This window comes from Delphinus delphis, chromosome 10, assembly GCF_949987515.2.
Source record: "Delphinus delphis chromosome 10, mDelDel1.2, whole genome shotgun sequence".
Taxonomy (NCBI): domain Eukaryota; kingdom Metazoa; phylum Chordata; class Mammalia; order Artiodactyla; family Delphinidae; genus Delphinus; species Delphinus delphis.
In genome coordinates, this window is record NC_082692.2 from 62,234,487 (window position 1) to 62,257,194 (window position 22,708).

Below are 22,708 nucleotides of genomic sequence, written 5' to 3' on the forward strand. Positions count from 1 at the left end.
GAAGGGGGAAGTGGGAAATGGCTCAGACAGTGATTCTCAAACTTGAGCACACACCAGTATCACCTGGTGGCCTTGTTAGAACACAGATTCCCTGGCCCCCATCTGGAGATTCTGCTTCACAGTCCCTGATGCAACTGAAGAATTTGCATTTCTAACAAGTTTCCAGGTGATGCCACTACTGCTGCTGATCCAGGGACCACATTTTGAGAATCCCTGGGTTAGAACTTTGCCACCCAAAGTCTGGTCCCTGGACCAGCAGCGTTGGCATCACTTGTTAGAAGTGTAGACTCTCAGACCCCACCTGGTCTAGTGAGAACCCCATGTGATTTGTGTGCACATTAAAGTTTGAGAGTTCTGGTTTAGAGCACTCTTTCATAAACTTGGCTGCCCTTTGAGAACACCTGGAACGTTTTGAAAAATACTGATGCTTGAGTCCCACCCCAGATATTCTGATTTAATGGTTGAGGGAGTGGAGAGGACATGGATCGGACATCAGGAGAATTCAGTGCTCCCCGGGTGATTCTAATGTGCAGTAGGGCCTGGGAACGCCTGGCTTAACACAGTGATTGCAACCCGGCCATGTCTCAGAATCACCTGGGAGATGCTTACTGGCCCCACCTGGGTGATCCTGATTCCATTAGACCTGAAGATTCAGGTTTTTCAGGTTTGGGACTACCTGGCTATAGGATATCATGTATATAAAAAATAAGGGAATAGCCAGGTTTTTTTTCCTGTGTAAGGAGTGGCAATGTTTTCTGACCTCATGTTTGTGCCTTCACTTCATAAATTATATCCCCAGACATGAGTTATGTTTTAAGATACTGAACCTTAAACCCTTCTTAAGACTGTGTGTGAGCAGGTTTCTTAGATGTAGAGCAGAGCCAAGCCAAGGTGCCAGAAAGGAGACCCGGATAACCCTCTGCAGGGTGAGAAAGAGGACAGTCATGGCCAAAATTAGTCTTATGAATTAGCCAGAAAAATGCCCCCTCCTTAGTATAGGACTGAGCATTAATTACGCTCCCTGGCTTCTTTCAAATAGCTTCAGGTGGTCTGTTGAATCCTCTGGTGGCCCTAGACTGAATATCTAGACTGGAGGAATTCTTTCAATGGATGGAAGGAGAATGGATGGTGAAAGCCTCCATGAGCTTCTGGGATGTGAAAACAGTAATGCATTGAGAAGATAGACTTTCAAGAGAGCTTGTGATCACCTGCACCATAATTACATGATAGTGGGAGTGTAGGACAAAGAAAGTGCTCTCCCAGAGTGTAAGTGGTTCCTTGGTAGAGAGCTCGGTCTTCAGGACATTTCAGACGCTTAATGGAGAAGGCTGCTTTTGATAAACATAGCTGTACTTTCCTATTCTTTATGCCCCGTGGCTGTAAGCTCATTGAGGTTAGGGGCAGATCAGATTTATCTTTGTGCTCCCAACGCCTAGCACAAGCCTGGCACCTAGTAGGTTTGCGGTACACCTGCACTGAACCAATTCCAAGGTTCCCACGATCCCCTCGTTGGCAAGCCATGCTGGCCCGATTCTTATCATTAGTTTGGTTCTCTCAAAAGTGTCCGGTGGGGCTTCCCTGGTAGCGCAGTGGTTGAGAGTCCACCTGCCGATGCAGGGGACATGGGTTCGTGCCCCGGTCCGGGAAGATCCCACATGCTGTGGAGCGACTGGGCCCGTGAGCCATGGCTGCTGAGCCTGCGCGTCCGGAGCCTGTGCTCCACAACGGGAGAGGCCACAGCAATGAGAGGCCTGCGTACCGCAAAAAAAAAAGTGTCCGGTGAACAGAGAATTCCTCTTTTCTGCTATGAGTGTCCTGCCCTGCTGTCTCTCACGTGGGAGCATTTAAATACAAAAGGGGTGGTCCTTCAAGCTGAGGCCTCAGTTTGTTCCCCTGCTTGCCCGAATTCCTTCGGCTCTAGGATAATATGGAACTTTTCTTTTCTGGCCACCCCTGTCTCAAGAGGGGAGCAGTCATTAAAATAAATGTGCAGTTTTTCACTGGCAGCCGAATGCTGATATTTGCCTCTCTCTGTAGGTGCCACAGGGCTCTGGTGATAAGGAGAGCCCCAAACCAGAGCCCACAGTACTCTCAGGGGCCCCCCAAAAAGTGTTAATTTCTTTAACATCAGAAGAAAAAAGTGAACTCTTAAGGTCAAAAATTATATTCATCTTTATTCACCACTGTCATAAAATATAAGTTTTAATACTGTAAGGAGGAAGGTGCCCACAAAGGCAACAGAGAGTCACAATGTGGCCCTGCACAGACCACACAAAAAATGGCAATCCAGGGTGGTGGCATCAGGGTGGCAGCTCATTCTTACCAAGGGAGGAACGTGATCTCTCTCCTTCCCCTCTCAGTTCACAGGTATGAACCGGCCGGATGCATTTCTAGCCCTGACTCAGAAAGCCCGGAGGAAGAGAGTGGGCGGAGAGGTGACAAGTGATAAATTGAAGGACTGGCTGATCTCTCGGCAGCGGTACTGGGGCACGCCCATCCCCATGGTCCACTGCCCGGCCTGCGGTCCTGTGCCCGTGCCTCTGGAGGACTTGCCTGTGACCTTGCCCAGCATCACCTCTTTCACTGGCAAGGGAGGCTCCCCACTGGCCTCAGCTTCGGAGTGGGTGAATTGCTCCTGCCCTAGGTAAGAAACCACGTTCCCCAGCTGTGACCATGTCTGGTCCCAGACTTCCACTTGGCTGGAAAGAATAACATAGGTCTTAGGTCTTTTGCTATCTTTGAGAGAAGGGGCTGGAATCTGGGGCCCAGCCCCTGTGATGAGCGCCCCGTCCTCTCTTCTGAGCCGGTAGAAGCAGCAATGTCAATTCATATCTTTCCCAGAAACAGCTGATCCAACTGATGGAAAAGCTACACATTTTCATGATAGCTTTGGAAGAGACCACTTTCCTCCATTTTATATTCCAAAGAGCTTCTCAGAGATGAGAGAAAATGCCTTACCGTTTTCCCACATAGTGACTGTGATAACAGTGGGGATTTTATCGCAAGTAGCAGAGTAGTAGTAGCTACGAGGACAAGTATGCTCAGGGGGTCTCATTCTTTAATATACTGAAACATACCATATCTCATTTCTTCTCATTTTGACAGTAGGATTATGTTTTCCTGTTAATTCACTGGCATGTCTCACATGTGATTTTTATGATAGCATTCCAGCTGATTAAACAAATAACAGATACCAAGCTGTAATATTTCCCTTCTTCCTTCTATGGAAAAGCCATTTTTCTCTGCCTTATAGATCATGATGGGGTTGTTTTAAAACAACTTAGTCCTCTTCTTAGCATCTCTAGGTCAGTAATTAGGTAACCATGTAGTGCAAGTGCATGGCTCAGAATGGGGAGTCGGACAGTAATGGCTTCAAGTCCTGGCCCTGCCTCTTCCCTAGCTGTGTGGTCTTGGGAAAGCCACTTAACCTCTCTGAGCTGTGATTCCCTTATCGGGAGCTAAAATAACCCCCTCGAAGGGATTTCAGAAGACGAGAATTAATGCATGTAACACTGCAGAGTGACACCTAGCAGACACTCTGTAACTGGAAATATTAGTGCCATCCTGCCCGGGCCTGCCAACAGTCCGCCCAGGTCCTCACCCAGGCGGTTCTGAGGTTTGAGATGGGGTTTGCAGTCAGGAACATAGGAAGCTCTGGGCCATTTTAGGGTATCACCCTCTTTGTTGATAAGCAGTGACAAAGGGTTTCCCTGCCGGAGACATCAACAGCCTTCAGCCCGCCAGTTGTGGCAGCCAAGGGCCTTGGTGGTGGGGATAAGTTTTCCTACCTTGGCTGCAGATTCCTGGAGGGCAGAGCCCAGGGCTTGGTCTTGGTCAAGTCTCCCTGATGATTCTAATGAGCACGCAGGGCTGAGAGCCACTGAGCCCGTGTGGCCAAGCGGGACAGCATGGTGGTAAGGACCACAGGCATGAGTCCAGCAAAGGTGGATTCCTTCCCCTTGAGCTCTAAGACCTTGAGCAGATTTCTTAACCTCGCGGAACTCTAGTTACTCAACTGCAAAATGGGGACGTGAGTAGTGTCTACCTCATAATCCCCAGGGTTACTAGGGACTAAATGAGATAATGCCCATGAAGCATTTGGCTTAGTGTCTGCCACCCAGTGTTAGTATTATTACTCTTGGAGCTAATAATGGTAATAACGTTGTCACCATTACCATCATCTGTCCATCCCACTTACCAAGTAGCTTCTTCCATGTAATCCAGCTTTTAGTGTCAGCAAGAAAACATGTTGGTTGTCTTCAAGTCCAACATGACCTTTAAAAAGAAAATCAGCATGGCAAGTTTTAGTCAGATATTAGTCCTATTATCAGTTGAATCCTACATTTTCTTCCTAACTTGTGTGGGTGCCCTAATGGTGAGGAAGAAGAAGTAACAGTTACCTTCTAATTATTTCCCAAAATAGTATGTGTTCTGGTTGATTGCCTTCCAAATAAAAAGACCTGGATTTTATTTATTTAATTTTTAAATTATTTTATTATTTTTTGCGGGCAGCGCGTTGGGTCTTTGTTGTTGCATGCGGGCTTTCTCTAGTTGCAGTGCGTGGAGGCTACTCTTCGTTGTGGTGCACAGGCTTGTCATTGCGGTGGCTTCTCCTATTGCGGAGTATGGGCTCTAGGCGTGTGGACTGCAGTAGTTGTGGCTCACAGGCTCTAGAGCTCAGGCTCAGTAGTTGCGGCGCATGGGCTTAGTTCCTCCGCGGCATGTGGGATACTCCCGGACCAGGGCTCAAACCCATGTTCCCTGCTTTGGTGGGCGGTTTCTTAAGCACTGCACCACCAGGGAAGTCCCCTGGCTTTCATTTAGAGATGCACTGTAGGAAACAGGACTAGGGTTCCCTTGGGGCTCTCTCCAATAAGCTCCTACCCCAGGGACCACCACTCTTCCCAGTGGGAGGCCCCCTGACTGAAATGAGGAGGCCCCTGGGAGCCCAGAGCCCTGCCAGATCTGGGCTCCTGTGCTCTCTGCTGAGCCACTTCCATTTAATAAGCAGAAGATGGGGAGTGGCTGTTTCCTCCAATAATATTCGGAAAGCCAGTATGAGCTATATCACAGATGCAACATATAAAGGCACCCCTTCTTTTATTTTTAAATTAAAAACAGACTGAAGCCCTTGCATGCTAACTTAGCAGAGGATTCATCAGTTCCTCTTGGGGTTCCTCATCCCCCTCCTCAAATTCTCCAAGAGCCCCCGAGGACCCATACTGCCAAAAGGGCAGCATTTGGAGAGGTGGTTGGTCCCACTTCATGCCTCAGAAGGGAGAGCCTGGAGTCTGAGCCATGTTCTCCTGCTGTGGCTTCTCACGGCCACAAAGGGTCCCTGCTAATAGCTGTCGGTAGCTGGCTCACCCCATCCCCTGCTGTTCCATGCCTCTGGGGGGTCTTCAAGGAAGCCAAGCACCCTCCTTGGCCAGGCTTGGCTCAGGGTACTCTCTCTTGGCTTCCCAGAAGTTGTGGCTTTTGGCTTCAGTCCCACAGGGCCATCACCCTACCAACATGTTTCAAAATTGGTTCAGCAGTTAGGTGTTTGTGGAACCTTAGTCCTCCCCAGGCATCTGCATGCCTAGGATGAGGATTGCTTTTTCTTTTCAACCCTTTACACACCAGGCATCTCACTTCATTCACTTTCTTGAACAGTGGGGCTATCTTCACCCTTCTATAAGGAAGCTTCCTTTAGGCAGTGGTGTGTTGGTAAGTGTGTACTAAATAGCTCTCTGGAGGGGAGCTTCTGATTTGTAGTGTTAGCCCATTTCTGTGGTATAGGTACTTCCACCAAGGGCTAATTTCAGACCACCAACTTGGCATCATTTGTCCCAGAGTTGGGAAGCGATCCCAACAGTTAGTCCTCACAAGCTGGTATGAAGTGGCTCCAGCACGCCTCTGCCTTTGGGCTCCCAAGGTGATTTATCTTCCTAAGGTCCCCTCTTGTGGGTTTCTGCTCCCCTTACCCAAGAGACAGAGATAGAAAAAAACCCCAAGTTCATTTTTCAGTACAGTATCTCACTACATTTGGTTTTCAGCTTTTCTTCATAAACTGATTTGCCTCATAAGGCTGAAGGCAATCTTGATATGCCTAAAAGAGAAGTGAATGCAGTAAAGAGACAAGATTCCTGTTAGATATTCTACCATGTTAAATTCAGAGAAGTACAGAATAGGGCTTTTAGTTGTTGAAGATTTAAATGTTTATTTTGTAAGTTTCTTTAAAACATCATGTACTCTGCAGTACAAAGAGAGTCCACACTGTGAATTATCTTTTCATGATGGAGCATTGTTCTTATGACATTTTAAATTCATAATGATTGTCATAGCTTTCTCAAAAGCTGGTGGAAAATGCATTAATATTTAAAAAGAAACCAATCGATGAACTTCATTTATTTCTTAGGTGCAAGGGAGCAGCCACGAGAGAGACAGATACGATGGATACCTTTGTTGATTCTGCTTGGTACTACTTCAGATATACCGACCCTCAGAATACTCAGAGGTAAAGAAAGCCCTGCTGAATTCTTGAGCATGTGTCAGTCTGGGTCTTCCAAGAAGCAAACACCAAGATGGAATTCGATGGGCAAGAGATTTATGGGGGCAAGTGCCTCTAGGGAATAAGGAGGTGAGGGAGCAGGAGTTGGCAGGGCGAGCCCTTGACTGTGATGCTGGTCTGACACCTGTGAAAGGAGAGGGCGGAGGTAGGAGGATGGCGTAGGAAGAGCCTCAGACCGCAGTGCAGCTTGAGAAAGTCTCGAGCAGGCTGACGGGAAGCCTCAAGCAAAGCTTGTCCATTAGAGAGTCTCAAGTCAGGAGGAAACGCCTGCTGTGGTCCGCTCCCTATAGGAGGGCATGGATTGTGTGAACACTCAGTGGCTGCAAAGACAGAAGAGCTAGAAGCTGTTGATCAATTGTGCTCTTTGAAACAGGCTCTTGTAGGGAGTGTGTTCGATTATTAAATTAGATTCTTCACAGCCAAGTAAGTCCCAGGTACAAGAAAAATGAAAAGCAGAAAAAGGAAGGAAGTGCTCATACCCTCGTTGGCCCTGTGGTGAACTGCATTTATGCAGTTGTAAAGGTGTAATGTTACTTACTTAACTGAAAGTAATGATGTAACTATTCAGAGAGGATAGGAGGGTAGAGAGTGTGAGAGAGCTGAGAAGCATGACTTCTTAGCACATACAGTGCTAGATAATCTCCAAAATTGACAAACGAACAAAGAGCATAAACATTTTTTAATAATTGCCAGAAAACACAGCTGAAAGAATTAGAAGTGGCTAAGTGACAGGTGAGGGGTGGGAGGGAGGTTAGTGAAGGAATGGGGCTGGAGACCACTGTTTTAATTATAAAGCTTTTGGTACTATTTGATTTTTTTCAGCTATGTGCATGTGCTTCTTTGACAAAAATAAATAAATAAGGGAAAGAGAGCAGTAGGTAGATAGGTAAAGAAGGAAATGAGAACAAAAGAAAACTGGTACAGAGCACAGGAAAACCACAGACACTGTGCTTCAAAGACCTTGCCAGCTTGTTCTTGTCCATGGGAGAACAATTATACTGAAACCCCATAGTCCACGTATGAAAATGCCCCCATTTCCTTCGTTGGTTGTAAGATAATATATTTCCAGGGAGACAGGCGCTCCTGCCTGCCCTGCAGTCCTGCGGATCTGTGATTTGAGTCGAGGCTGTGCAGAATGAGCAGGATCCGGAGTAAATAGTAGCTGGCAGAGGCAAGAAAGGATACAGGGCGACTGCTGTGGCTGGGAACCACCAGGGCAGCCCCGGCTAACCCACAGAGGGGCCCCTCTTCTGGGTCTTCCTTCTAGAAGGGGCTTTTGGTGACTTCCAGTTAGGAAGAGCTGCCTTAGAATGCAAGGGAAATCAGGCTCTCCACCTCTCAGAATGCTTCAAGGGAAAACCTTCTTACAGATGAGACTCCAATTTAATAATGGGACCCTTAGCTGGTGAGAGGTATGTCCCGAGACCTTCACAGCCCCCAGTTTGGGAATACCACGTATCACATCATTTCCTTTGTAAAATGCTGCTGTTTATTTCCATGCTGGCTTGCATTCTCACTAGGTGGTTTCCGGGAAAGATCATAGATCCCATCTCACTGCTCAATTTATTTCAAACTTACTTTCAGGCCGAGTACCATTCTTGACTTCCCTTGCTTTTCTGTCACCTGCATGAACAGTTAGATTTCTCTGGGGAAGCATTTTTCACAAAGAAACATTATTTAAAATTTTATCAGAATTCTGGCATAGTAACTGGAGGAGAGAAAAACAAGCTGCCTTAAGGCAAACACATGGTGTTTGGCCAGGCCCACCTGCTGAGCGCCAGGGAAAAAAGTACCTTGAGGTGTGGGGAAGAGAATTCACATATATGTGAAACCATGGAGTGTATACACACACACATACACACAGTGTACACACACACACACAGAGTGTACACACACACGGAGTGTGCACACACACGGAGTGTATACACACACAGTGTACACACACACACACACACACACACACACACACACACACACAGAGAAAATAAAGTGAGTGGCATTTCTTTTCCTCCCTAGCATCCATTAGGACTAGGGAACGATGCCTCCAGTGAGGAAGCCTTTCTTTTAGGACCTCTCTTGACTAAAAAGTATCTATTAGGTGACAGAACTAGGCTGTTTCATGTTAATTACTCCAAGTATGCTCAGTGCATTCAGGAAGCATATGCAGGCTCTTGCTGACTATCTGCATTTTGAGGCTGCTCTAAAAATAAGATTGAATTTCTGTTTTATTTATTTATTTATTTTTTGGTTTATAAAATGTAATTTTATGTTACTCTGCTGTTACATAGGGCATAACATTTTCACAAGGCATTTTTGGGACTACAGTCGATGATTATTAGCAACATACAATAGTGGTCCAACTCTCTAACAATCACCAGACAAACTGGACACCCTCTCACATGTGCACAAATCTGCATGGAAAAGTACTAATTCTAGACTTGGACTTGTGTACTTTATTTCCCCTTTCTAGTGTATGAAGAAATGACATGCATGTCATTTCTTAATGCACTAGGAAGGCAAATGAATTTCTGTCTTAAAATGAACTTTTAGTGTCTGCATGAGAGTCTCCATTGTACGTGCCATATTGCCCTCTATTGGTAAGAACTCAAAAATCTTGATTGTCTATGGTAATAAAAATTAAAATAAATCCAGATAGTCAAATATGCATTGTTCAGAAATACACTTTTTGCTGGTATGTTTTCCTTTTGTCCTCATTATATATGAAAATCACATTTGTTAAAATATGTCAATATGGCTTCTGAAACAGTTTTTATAAATTTCATAAATTAACACTGCTCTGACATTTTTCTCCTTTGTTATATAAGCTTCTCTCATTATATTTTAATAAGAAAATCACTGTTTTTCTCTGACATAATTTATTTCAGGGAATATGCAAATTATGATTGGTCTAATTTATGCAATTGTGACAAAGCAGGGTTTTTTTTATAAATGACCATCTCTCTTCCTCCCAGCCCTTTCAGCACAGCGTTGGCAGATTACTGGATGCCTGTGGATTTGTACATTGGAGGGAAAGAACATGCTGTCATGCACTTGTTCTATGCAAGATTCTTTAGTCATTTTTGCCATGATCAAAAAATGGTCAAGCACAGGTGAGCATTTATACTGCTTTGCAAAAGAATTCAGTTCCTTGAACAGCAACTGAAGGCAGGTGTTGGTTCTTCTGAAGCAAGGTAAATATATGTGGCAGAAGAACTCTGTTTTTCAAGCATACTTTAGAGGTCATTGTCAGCCTTAACCACTGGAAGTCCATTTATGTTGCTTAGTCAGTTCTAGCCCGTGGTGTTTGCCTGCTTGCATAGGATCTTCCCTTCAGCTTTTCTCTGTTGAACTGAGTTAAGTAGTTGAGATTTTCGCTTGTGAGGCAGAGAAGAGCGGTTCATAATGTCACACAGCTTTTTATAGCTTCTCATGTGAGGTAGTGTTTATCATATGGTCCCTTGGTGTAAGCTATGTTTCCAAGCTTGACTGAATCCTGTCTCAATATGTCATTCTGATAAAATGGATTAAAAACTAGGGATCACATTGTAAATCCATTGATAAATTCTTTTCTTGTTGGACTATAATATATTCCCCATCATGTTCAGAAAGATGTGTGTGTGTGCTTTTTTCCCATGAAATGTATCATATATATGTATATATAATATATATATTATATAATATGTATTTAATGTATTATACAATTTAAAAAATAAAATGAACATCCATGCACCCCCTCCTCAGATTAGGATATAGAGTATTACAGGTCCTTAGATTACCCAGGGAGCCCTCACTAATCAGATCATCCCCCTTCCTACACCACCCACCCCTCCCCCATACAATCCCTATCCTGAATCTTGAATTATCATTTTCTTGCTTTTCTTAAATGTATTACTTCTTTATATATATATTTATTTATTTATTTATTTATTTATTTTTGGCTGTGTTGGGTCTTCGTTTCTGTGCGAGGGCTTTCTCTAGTTGCGGCGAGCGGGGGCCACTCTTCATCGCGGTGCGCGGGCCTCTCACTATCGTGGCCTCTCTTGTTGCGGAGCACAGGCTCCAGACGCGCAGGCTCGGGTCTAGTTGCTCCGTGGCATGTGGGATCTTCCCAGACCAGGGCTCAAACCCGTGTCCCCTGCATTAGCAGGCAGATTCTCAACCACTGCGCCACCAGGGAAGCCCATACTTCTTTATATATTTTTAGACAGTATGTGTTGTTTAGTTTTCTGTGTTTGAACTTTGTATAAGTAGAATCATATTTCATGTATTCTCTCTTGCTTCTCTTGCTCAGCATTTTTGGGGATTCATCCATGTTCCTGCATGGAGTTCTGTTTCATTCGTGATTCACTGCTATCTGGTATTCCATTACATGGAATGGAATTTCTAATACAGAGCTCAGTTTATGTCTATATCACCATTAATGGTCCTTGGGCTGTTTTGTGCAATTAAGAACAAAACTGCCGTAAGCATCCTGGTACGTTTCCTGACATACGCGTGTTAACAGTTCTCTAGGATGTGTACCTGGAGTAGGATTAGGGTAACCACATGTTCAGCTTCACTAAGAAATGCCAGACCGTTTTCCAAGTTGGTTATATAAACCTACACTGGCACCAACAGAGGTGAGGGTCCTATCACTCAAGATCTTCATCATTACAACGTATAGTACAGCCATCCCTGTGTATCTGCGGGGGATGGGTTCCAGGACCCACCACAGATACCAAAATCTGTAGATGCACAATTCTCATGGTCTGCCCTCCTTATCCATGGGTTCCACATCCTTGGATTCAACCAACCTTGGATCATAATCACAGAGGGCTGACTGTATTATCTAACTTTTAAAATTTTGTCAAACTTGTGGTTATATAATGGATCACTTTGTGAGTTAAATTTGAATTTAAAGACACTGCTTACTTAATGAAGTTCAGCATATTTTTATTATGTTTATGGACTTCTGTGTTTCCTCTTCTGTTAAATCCCTATTTGTGTCCTTTGCCCTTATTTCTTCTGGGTTGTTTTTTATCAATTGTAGGAGTTCTATAAATATTCTGGATGCTAATCCTTTATCAGCTATATGTATTGCAATATTTTTTCCCGGTTTTTGGCTTGTCTTATTTTTATGGTGTCTTTTGATGAACAGAAACTTTTTTTTTCTTTAATGATTATTGTGCTCTTTATTTTTTTTTTCATGTCACACATGGATTTCATGTATCTTTTTATATCTTTATTGGAGTATAACTGCTTTACAATGTTGTTAGTTTCTTCTGTACAACAAAGTGAATCAGCTATATGTATACATATATCCCCGTATGCCCTCCCTCTTGAGCCTCCCTCCCACCCTCCCTATCCCACCCCTCTAGGTCGTCACAGAGCATCGAGCTGATTTCCCTGTGCTATGCAGCAGTTTCCCACTAGCCATGCGTTTTACATTTGGTAGTGTATATATGACAGTGCTATTCTCTCACTTCATCCCAGCTCTCCCCCGCCCCCCACCCCGTGGTCCTCAAGTCCGTTCTCTACATCTGTGTCTTTATTCGTGCCCTGCCACTAATGATGAATAGAAACTCTTAATTTAATGTAGTACATTTTAATAATCTTTTCCTTTATGGCTATTGCTTTTAGTGTCTCAGTACCTTTAATGGAACAGTCCATCCATTTCCCCACTGATCTGCAGTGCCCTCTCCATTATAAATCCAGTTTTCATATATATGCAAGGGCCTATTTATAGGGTCTTTATTTTGTCCATTAGTCTATTTGTTTTTTGACTATAATTGGACCTTTGTTCTTCCATATAATTTCAGATTTAGCTTGTCAAATTCCACAGAGATTATCTACTGGGAGTTCAACTGTAATTGCATTGGATCAACATACTTACTAATATCTTTTTTCTCTTCCTACTTGCATCTCTGACTTTAACATCTGAAATCATTTCCCTTTTATCTGAAATACATACTCTCCCTTATACTGAAATATATCTCATGTTTTTTAGTGAAGGTCCATCTATTATTATTTATCTAAAAATACATTTATTTCAACCTCATTTCTTAGAGTTTGCCAGCTCAATAACACAGTTAAAACATTTTATACATGTTTTATATCTTATCTGACTTTTTTACTTGTTTTTCATCAGGACAATGATTCAGGCTCTCTTGTCTTCCATACTGCCTGGAGCATAGTTCCTGGGATTTTTTTTCAGTTTTTGCTGTGTTTTGTTTTTTTAATACAACAACCTTTAGAATATTTTTTAGTTGCAGAGAAGAAAAGGGGGGGAAAATCTGGTTATCTCCTTGTCCAGATAACTTCATGTTAACAATTTAAAAATTAAGTAATGAAAAAGTAATACATCTAAGGTTAAAATTTAAAAATTTAACAGCACAGAAAGTGAACATTGAAATCTCCCTCTCTGCATCCCACCCTCTACCCACCTCCTCAACCTGTTAAATTTCTTTTGATTTCTTCCAGAAAAATATTTTGCATATCCCCATATTTCTATTGATATATTCATTTTTAAATGTTACATATATATATATATATATATATATATGCCTTTTACATTTTTGATATAATATATCTCAGTGGTCGTTCTACATCAGCATTTACAATTTATGCATAGTATTCTGTCATGTGGATATACCATAATTTATTTAAGCAGTCACCTAATTTTCTAATTGCTATTAAAAAAAAAAAAGTCCAATGATGCTCTTTATCTATATGCTTAGCAGGCATTTGGGATCATATCTGTAGGTTCAAGTCCTGACACTGGAGAATGCTGGGTCAAAGAATATGTATTTTTAAATTTTTGATCCTTAAAAAATATATTACTTCTGGAACCTCTGTAATGCAGACTAAAATCCAGTTTCATTAAAATGAAGTACCTTGAAAGCTCCGTCCCTTTTCACCCCATGCTCAGACCTGCTCCCTCATTCTGTGCATGCATACATGGATTAAAAGTCTACAGAAAGCTAATTTAGGATATAAATTAAATGCTTAAAATAATTTCTTCTCATTAGTCCCAGAGACCTTCATGTGTAAAAATTAACCCATCTGCATCAGAAGGACTAAACACATTAACAGTGTTAATCTTCAGAGAAATAAATTACAGTCATCCCTTGGTATCCATAGGGGATTAATCCCAGGACCCCCGAAGATACCAAAATCTGAGGATGCTCAAATCCTTCATACCAAACGGTGTAGTATTTGCATATAACTTACACTCATTCTCCTGAATGTTTTAAGTCATTTCTAGATAACTTATAATACCTAATACGGTGTAAATGCTATGTAAATAGTTGCCTGGGTGTACCAAATTCAAGTTTGCTTTTGGGACCTTTCTGGAATTTTTCTTTTCTTTGAATATTTTTGATCTACGGTTTGTTGAATCCACGAGTGTGGAACCCACAGATAAAGAGGGCTGACTGTCGTTAAAATGTTTGTAACTTGGATTATAGAATTTACCATTCTGCCTTGCATTTTCTCTACGGAAACTTCAGTACCTCACTAGATAAAGATTACCCTGGAGGATGGAAACTGTGTTCTGTTACTATCACAGTCTCATGGACATTATATATTCTCAGTGAATATTTGTTTAAATAAGTTGAGGTTAACCCCTTGATATAAACAGATAAAAGTTTATGTTGTTCAAAGGAAATGTTCTTCTTGGGATAAGGAGAGTTGGATAGAGAGAGGTTTAGTTCAAAGGCCAAATACAACATGAGAAATATTTCCTTCTCATGTAGGTCTAGAAACAAAGACCATAAATGGCTTCTGGCTCCTTAACAGTAGGGCACATTTCTCAGCTTTGGAACAATTATTTGTAGAAGTAATGAATGAGTAAATAAATTATTCAACGGCTCACTAATTTAAGGTGTAGGACAGGCCCTGGCTACTTTTCTGATTTCCTTACAGTGTTTTAAAACTATAGTCAAGGAGGAAAAATGTTTGTAGCATTCCGACATAATTTAAAATACAGTTTTGGATGTGACTTGTTTCTGTTCAGATAAATTTCTAATTTGCAAATCCTCAAGGGCCACCTGGTATGTGCCTTACCATCAACTTTAAGGGACAGCTGTATGGTATAAATGGAAATAGACCTAGGCAATATATTTTTTTAATTCTTCACAAGATGGTATGTTCTATTCCATGCCCTCCCACCCCCCAAAAAGAGGGAGATTTATTTTAAGTATTTAGAAGGCTGACTTTTTTGAGGAAGGTGCAGAAAGTCATCTTATTTCTGTTTCTCAGCACAGTTGTCAGAATTACTCCTGTTACATTACATCAGGGCAACAATAGCCTCTGAAAACTATTTCTGAGTGTTACCTGTTTATCAGAGGTGTTTTGGTAAACCACTTGGCCTCAGATGAAATGAAAATCATCTACTTTCTGTGATGAGTAATTCAGAACTCTCTGATTAAACATTTTTTAAAGCCTCCAAACAATTTTATCAAGCTGGCCTAAGAGGAAATTTTGAAACCTGTCAACCTTATGTGTGTATTTCTCTCTGTTTATTAGCTATTTTTCCTGAAATGTGTATAAATTGGAATTTCATGTCCATTTCTGTATTCTTTTTGATTAGCGTTGTCATTTCAGAAGGGATTTGAGACTACAACTGTTCACTTTTGTTTTCATTTCTCAGCCACGTGGCCACTGTCTCAAGTAGTAGCTCTGGACTGGGAGTCCAAAAAAACCTCTGTCCCGAGATCACATGGGCCTGTAATTAGCGGTGTGGACAAGAGACCTAACCCCTTTGGTTCTCAGTGGCCTCATAGGTTAGGGATTCAGTCACCTCTGAGCCCTCTTTTCACTCTATGATTCTGGTTAAATGTCTTCAAATATCAATATAAAAGTAAAGGTTTATGTAGATTTAATAATCTTCCTAGTTCCTAAAAGAGCCCTGGCCCTTTCTTTCATCACTGGTACATTTAGGTCTGCAGTTTGAACTTTCAGAAGGTCTCTTTACCCTTTATAAGAAACTGGCCTCTGGGTTGGGTATGCCATCACATGGGACAGCGAGTGCCTTTATTTTGTGTCTGAAACACCAGGTTAATGATTAAGCTGGAATTGATGTCAACAGGAAATTTGCAAAAGGAGAAATACAAGTGACCAATAAACATACTATAAAATGTTTATCTCTCTAGCAGCAAAAGGAATACAAAATAAACAGCAGTGAGGTACTGTTTTCCGTATAGCATCCCAATGAGAACAGCTCTCTCATATACTACAAGGCAATTGCGAACAGGCTTCATGAAAAGCATTTTGGCAGTATATAGTGAGAGCTTTAAAAATAGTCACACTTTTGGACACTATTTGCACTTCTAGAAATCTATCCTAAAGAAATAATCAGAAATGCAAACTTATACAGCAAAGCGTTCCTGTATTACTTCAAGTAGCTAAATACCCTGAACCTAACTGCTCCAAAATGCTGAGAAAGGGCAAAGTATACCCCATCTTAGGGAGGATTCTTGTACAAAGAATGTTGAATAACATGGAGAAATACATCTTAGTAATGAGAAGTGAAAAAAGCAAGATAGAAAATTGTAGATAGTTTGATTATCTCTGTCTTTATATGTACACACATACCAATACACATACCCAAAGCAAGAGAAAAGACTAGAAAAAATTATGTCAGCGTGCTAACACTATTTTTCTCTGGATGATGAGCTTATTGATGATTTTATTATTTTTTAATGGATTTTTTTCCAGATGTTATCCAATGATTATGTAACTTTATAACAGAAAATAAAGCAAAGTCGTTTACAGTTTATATTCTGAAGCAGGGAAGTGCACTGGGCCTGCCAGTGTGAGTATGAGGTTGGCACCAGTCTTGGCTGCTCGTCACCAGGATGCTGGAAGGCACAGAGGGGCACGCTCGGTGGGGGTACGTGTCTCTGTTCATCTCCACTGAACTGGGATCAGGAAGCCTTTTCTCCCCCTTTGTGAGAGACAGCTGTAACACGGAATCTTGTCAGTTTTTGTTCTTGCTCTTTCATACAACTCAGACACTAAATTCCCTGAATCGACTTTCTCCCTGCAGTTCGCAAACAATAAAGAGCGGGGGGTGTCGGAAGCTGCTGCTCCCGTGCTAACAGCCACCTGCTGACCATTGAGAGCTCAGCAGGCCCCCATCCGTGGTCCGGGGAACTTTTTCTGATCACACCAGAAATGGAGCTATTGGGAAAAGGCAAAGGAAGAGAAGAAAAGCCTTACTTGAGTCTCGCCGTAAGGCTAAGGCTTCCTTCCATGCCCCTGGCTGGCTGCTAGGAAATGGAAACCGTGATATTTTAAGATGAGCCATGTCTTGATACTTAGAAACGGGCTAATTATGTGAACATGATGGTCCTAGACTCAGGACAGGGATGAAGAGCAAGGTGAACTTAGTCTGAAAAATCCCAGTTAGAAACTATTTTCAGAGATCCATGGCTTTCTGTTTTCTTCTTTTCAGATCTATAGTAGCCGCCTGACCAGGCAGGAGAGTGGGTAGCAGGCTCTCCAGGTCTTCTTAGTAGGGAAATGTCGTCTGCAGTGACTAGTTAGGGCTCTGATGGATCCTGAGATTCTTTTAGCCCATCTTCGTTAATGCATTCCTTTATGCAGTGAGTTTTACAAGGGTGCTTAAAATAGCCTATCTATGTTCTGAAATTCCTTGTTAATCCTAAGAATTAGTGACCTTCCTCCCTCCCTCCCTTCCTCACACCCACCCTCCCTTGCTTCCTTCTTTCCTTCCTTGAACAAAGGTGCCTTTCAATGACCAGCAGGTATTCATTGTAATTTCTGAATTAGTGCAGTCCAAACTATCAAGGAAACTGAAGATTCCGTCCCTTTTCATCATTCTGATTGCATATAGCTGTGCTGTGGTACAAAAAAAGGTAATCCATCTCTAGGGGTGGTATTGAAGGAGTGAGAAGAAAGCTGGCTCAGCAAAGAGCACAAATTTGTATTCATGAAAGTGAAACCATCTAGGCCTTCCTCAAGGCAGATGCCCTGCAGAACGCCTCTACCTTTAATGGCTTCAGAGTCAGAAGGGGTTTGTTGGTGGTTTACAGTTACAGACTTTTCACTTTCTTCTTGTTGTTTTTTATTTAATTTATTTTAAAAATCACAGAAGTCATGAATATGCATGTACCCTTAGCTTAAAACTTCCCGGGCTTCCCTGGTGGCGCAGTGGTTGAGAGTCCGCCTGCCGATGCAGGGGACACGGGTTTGTGCCCCGGTCCGGGAAGATCCCACATGCCGCGCGGAGCGGCTGGGCCCGTGAGCCATGGCTGTTGAGCCTGTGCGTCCGAAAAAAAAAAAACTTCCCAATTTTGCTGTTCAGGGAGATGCTGCTTTGGGAAAGATCCCCGGTGTTCTCCTTACTTGCTGCCTAATGATAAATCCTTCCTTCTCTTGAAAAATAACTAGCTAACTAGCTAAATAAATAAGTAAATAAATATCGTAGAAGGACAAATGCATGTTTAAAAAAATTCAAACAAGACGAAAGTGCATTAATACTGTCCACCCCCCTGTTCCCCGGTTTGTGTATTTGTTGTCCAGTTTTCCCTTCAGAGGGAAGCTTGGAGGAGGGCTGTTGAGAAAGGCCCAGGAGCTAGAGTGGGTGGGAGCAGTGACCAGGGAGATGGTGGGCGGGTGGGTCCCTGGGACATAGCTTGGCTGGACAGGTGTCCCCGGGCTCCTTCGGAGGGGTCTGGGACGCAGGTACATGGCCTGGTCATGTTGGTCCCTTGCGGGCACCAGCAGCATGACCCACCCAAAATGGAGGAGGGTGCCACCTACAAGAGAAAGTGCCGTTTGCACTCCTGACCTTGCTGGAAGTGCCTCCTTTTACCTTCAAATGGAGGAAAGTAGAAGCTTGGGTGCCCAGGCGTGGCCATCATCTTAACCCAGTGGAGAAGTTGTTCCCAGACTTTAAAAACATTCACTCTTCATTTTCTTCTAAAGCTCCCTGCTATACACAGTCATTATGATGCGTGAATAACTTGTTTGCTTATACAGGTTTGTTCCCAGGTACCATTTGTTGAATGAATGAATGAATGAACAAATGGAAAATACATTAGTTACATTGTTATGAATCTGAGTAATGAACCTGGCAATGTGGTGTCATCTCTGCTCCAGAAGGACTAGACTCGAAGTCTAGCAGGGCCCTTGATGTCCCCTTGTCCCCCATTCCCATGTACCGTGCTTCTCTATATCACACTTCATGCCTCCTCCTTGTGGTGGTGGCGATTTATGACCATGTCTTGGGCCGCCCATTTTACTGTAAGCTCTTTGATTAATTTCAGAGGGCTCTGTACCCAGTTGCCGCTCAAATACAAATGTGACTCCTCTTTCTGGGCTAAACTACACCTGAGGATGGATAGAATAAGAACCAGCTTCCCAGAGCCCTTTGGCCCTGGAAGAGTGGAGGGAGAATCACTGGGGGGTGAGCAGGATTCCAGGACCTGGGAAGCGCCCCTCCCCACTGTAGAATTTCTCTCTCTCTCTCTCTCTCTCATTCCCTGCTGATCTTCCCAAGGGCTTGAAATAGAAAGAGTTTGAAATCTTTGAGTGTGCCTCTGTCTGCAAAAAGGTTCTGGCCCCACCTGGAAGCCATAGCGTCGAGTGCTCACTCTTCATCCCCTTTCTTCCTTCATCTCTTGTCCCCTCCACATTGTCCCCCCCTCTGCTGCTGGCAGATTTATTTATTCATTCATTTCAAACCAGTTTCATTAATTGAGCATCTACTATGAACTGGTGCTGGGAGGGGTCTTCACGGCTCCTCCTCTTCCTCCTCCTCCCTCTCAGGAGGAAGACAGGCAGCAATGCAACTCACCTGAAACACAGTAACATGTAGTATCTGCCCAATGCCGTCACAGGCACAACACTGGGCACACCTAGGAAAGAGCAACTAATTCTGACCAGGAGGGCCTGAGATGCCTTCACAGTGGAGGTGGCATTTGAGTCAAGCCTGGAAGGGGGAGTAGAGTTTTGACAAATGGGCAGTTTTGATAGCACTTCAGGGAACAGTGTGTGAGTGAGGACATGGAAACGCATATGGGCAACATGTAGAAAGAGCAAAGGAAGCGAAAAGGGAGGGATAGAAGTCCGATGGCCAAGCCGGCAGTTTGGACTTGATGTGGCGGGAGTTGATCTTCAGATCTGACTGGACTCTCTGTTCCTCCTTCCCAGCTCTGAGGTGGTCAGGCATTGGTTTGGTTCAGTGATAGCAGACAGGCTGGCTCCCTGAGGGCAGTAATTGATTTGCCCACCATGACATCCCTAATGCCTGGCTCAGTGACGGAATCATAGTCAGCACTCAATAAATACCTGCCGAATAAATAAATGATAGATTTCACGGCGTAACTCTGCTTTCTGAGGACGTGATACCAAGAATTCTGAGCCTCGGCCTGAGTCCACCAGGAAGTGCTGCCATGGATCAGTGATGGGGCAGGCGGGGCACTGGGGCAGTCTTGCCATCCCTACACTAGATGACACTTGCAGCCAGCCCTGTAGTGCTTCAGCCTTGGAAGAAGAAGGTAGCCCAGATGAGCCTCGGCTATCAAGTTGTGTTGTTGCTAACTTTTGGAAATTAAGATTTATTCGTTTAACTGGCAGGCCTTGTTTTGGGTGTGCTGCTGTGTGAGAAGGGTACGCCTGCCATTCTGGAGAAGGCCTCCAGTGTGGACGCTCCCCTGAGATCCCTCATTCTGAAAGGCTTAGAAGTGGTTTTGAAACAGGCAGAACTGATCTATGGTGTTAGCAGCCAGGCTGGTGGTCCCCATGGTGGGGAGGTGTTGCCTAGAAGTGGGAGGAGGGGGCCTTCAGAAAGTAGGTCACATTCTGATCTTTGACCTGGGTACTGGTTACACAGGTGTGTTTATGTTGTGAAAATTCCTCAAGTTTTACCCGTAGGAATTATATGCTTTTCAGTATGTGTGCTTTACCTCACTTAAAAGTTTACTTTTAAAAAAGAGAGAGTTGTGGGCTTCCCTGGTGGCGCAGTGGTTGAGAGTCCGCCTGCCGATGCAGGGGACACGGGTTCGTGCCCCGGTCTGGGAAGATCCCACATGCTGCAGAGCAGCTGGGCCCGTGAGCCATGGCCGTTGAGCCTGTGCGTCCGGAGCCTGTGCTCTGCAACGGGAAAGGTCACAACAGTGAGAGGCCCACATACCGCAAACAAAAACAAAAACAAAAACAAAAAAACAAAAAACAAAAGAAGAGAGAGTTGTAAAAGATGAGGTCTGAGAAGTGCAGCCTTAGGCGGAAAGGCTAGAGTTAGGGTCAAGATTCCAGCAGGTTGCAATTCTGTCCATTCCCAGAAGGGGGAAGCATTGCGCCACTTGATAACCTGCAAGACTGGAGAACAAGCTCCTTGTTTCTGACCCCGCCCCTTCTGGAGGCTTAACGCTACTGATTTTGATCATCCTACTGGTCTTTTATCTTTGGGATCCAGATTATTCCCTCCCTCCTTCCATCCCAAAGACATCTTTTTTCTTTCTCTTGAGAGTGACCAAAGCCATGTACTCAAAGTGAGAAAAGAGAGGAAAAACCTCAAAAACTGGTACAGGGACACTAGAGCCTAAGACGGTAACAGCAAATTCATCCTCCTGCCACTGAGCACAGCAGGGACAAGGTTGCAGTCTGTCTCTTTTGTGTTAGGCAGCAGCATGTAAAATTATTTGAGGAAGATTCTTGAAAGATAAGCTAGTGCTCAAAAACGTGCATCCTGGGCGTGTGAGAAATCAGTCCCGTCGAGCCACTGATGGCCACTGCGGGTTGGGGAGGCATCCCTTTGGTGTAGAACACTTGTGCAGTTTGCTTTGTAATCAGTCTCTTCATCTGCCCAATGAAACGTAGCCATACAATTTTCTCCTTCTGTTTTAAAACTGTGTTGTATTGTTTCTGTAATGAGGTTAAAATCCAGGTGCCACCTCAGATTGGATAGAAGGCAAAGATGGCTTCAGGAGCTGGCAGCCCCAAACATCCCGTGTCTTCCTCCTTCCATCCCGCCATCTGTCTGTTCATTCGCATTTGTTCATCCATCCATCCATGTTTTGAACATGTTTAAAGAGCATGTTGTCTGTTGAGTACAGTGCTAAGCGCTGGGGATAGAGGGAAGGACAAGAGAATACTCCTTGCCACGGTGGGGGTAGGGCGGGGGGCGGACGGGTATTTATGTTGTAATCACAGGGCAACCTGGTCATGCTCTTCACGGCAGGGTGTGCTGGACGTGGCAGGGCACAAAGGAGGGTTCGGAGCTGCGTGAAGGGGACTGTGTGCAGGGTACAGGGACAGCCACCGGAGAAGGGGATGCCTGAGCTCAGTGGTAAAGGTTGGATCCAGGTTTCCCCAGGAACCCAGGCTGAGGTGGGCATTCCTGCTGAATCCTAGGAAGCACAGCACATTCTGGGAATGGTCAAGTGTCCTTGTGACCTCTGTGAAGAGCAGGGGCATTTAGATGTGAGAGGAGAGGCCAGGAAGGTAGATGGGACTGATGGTAGAGAACTGCATGCTTGGTCTGTGGGTACAATTCCCTGAGCTTCCTGAGGAAAATGCCGATCTGGGTCCTCGGGCATCAAAACCCCAACCTACCCTGGATACGGCTCATGTGGCCCGAGGACACAAGATTCCCGCGGAGTCTGTGCCAGTGTTCCTGAGAAACAGGGACCCCAGACACCATTGCTCCCCCTTCAAGGTGCTTCTGTATTAAAATGCATCATGAGATCCAAGTGCATTGTATTTTTAAATCATTTTTCATATCTTTCCATCACTCACATTTTCTGGGAATCTTGCTGGGATGTGGCACAAAAGGATGTCATTCTGCCAGTGGTGACATTGCTGGTGGAATTTCTTGGAGGTGGAAGGAAGGCAGTTTTATGACTCAAAAGAGGTTATTATTAAGATAGATCTTAGAGCCGGAACAATGGGGTGACTATTTTTATGCGTATGCACATGTGAAATTTCTTCCAAATTAACACAGTACCATGCTGGATGGGCCCTGTGACACTGAATAATTTGAGGCTTCAAAAATACGTGTTACATTTCCATTTGATGTCAAATATATGGGTCTTTTCCACGTTGGAAAATACCCCACACACACACACATACCACCAAACTCACACATGCACACATGCATACATACATACGCTCATAACAAGATTTTAAAATACGAAGGGCAGGAGTCCT

General features: G+C 43.8%; 1 protein-coding gene across 2 annotated transcripts in view; it reads left to right on the forward strand.

Moving 5' to 3' along the window:
- The window catches only part of LARS2 (leucyl-tRNA synthetase 2, mitochondrial), a 162,234-nt gene that overhangs the window by 114,518 nt on the left and 25,008 nt on the right, over positions 1-22,708 (forward strand). For both annotated transcript variants that reach the window (XM_060022329.1, XM_060022328.1), the window contains exons 12-14: positions 2,361-2,644; positions 6,401-6,499; positions 9,526-9,663. In XM_060022329.1, the coding sequence (XP_059878312.1) occupies positions 2,361-2,644; positions 6,401-6,499; positions 9,526-9,663 (521 nt within the window). The remainder of the gene's footprint in view (positions 1-2,360; positions 2,645-6,400; positions 6,500-9,525; positions 9,664-22,708) is intronic.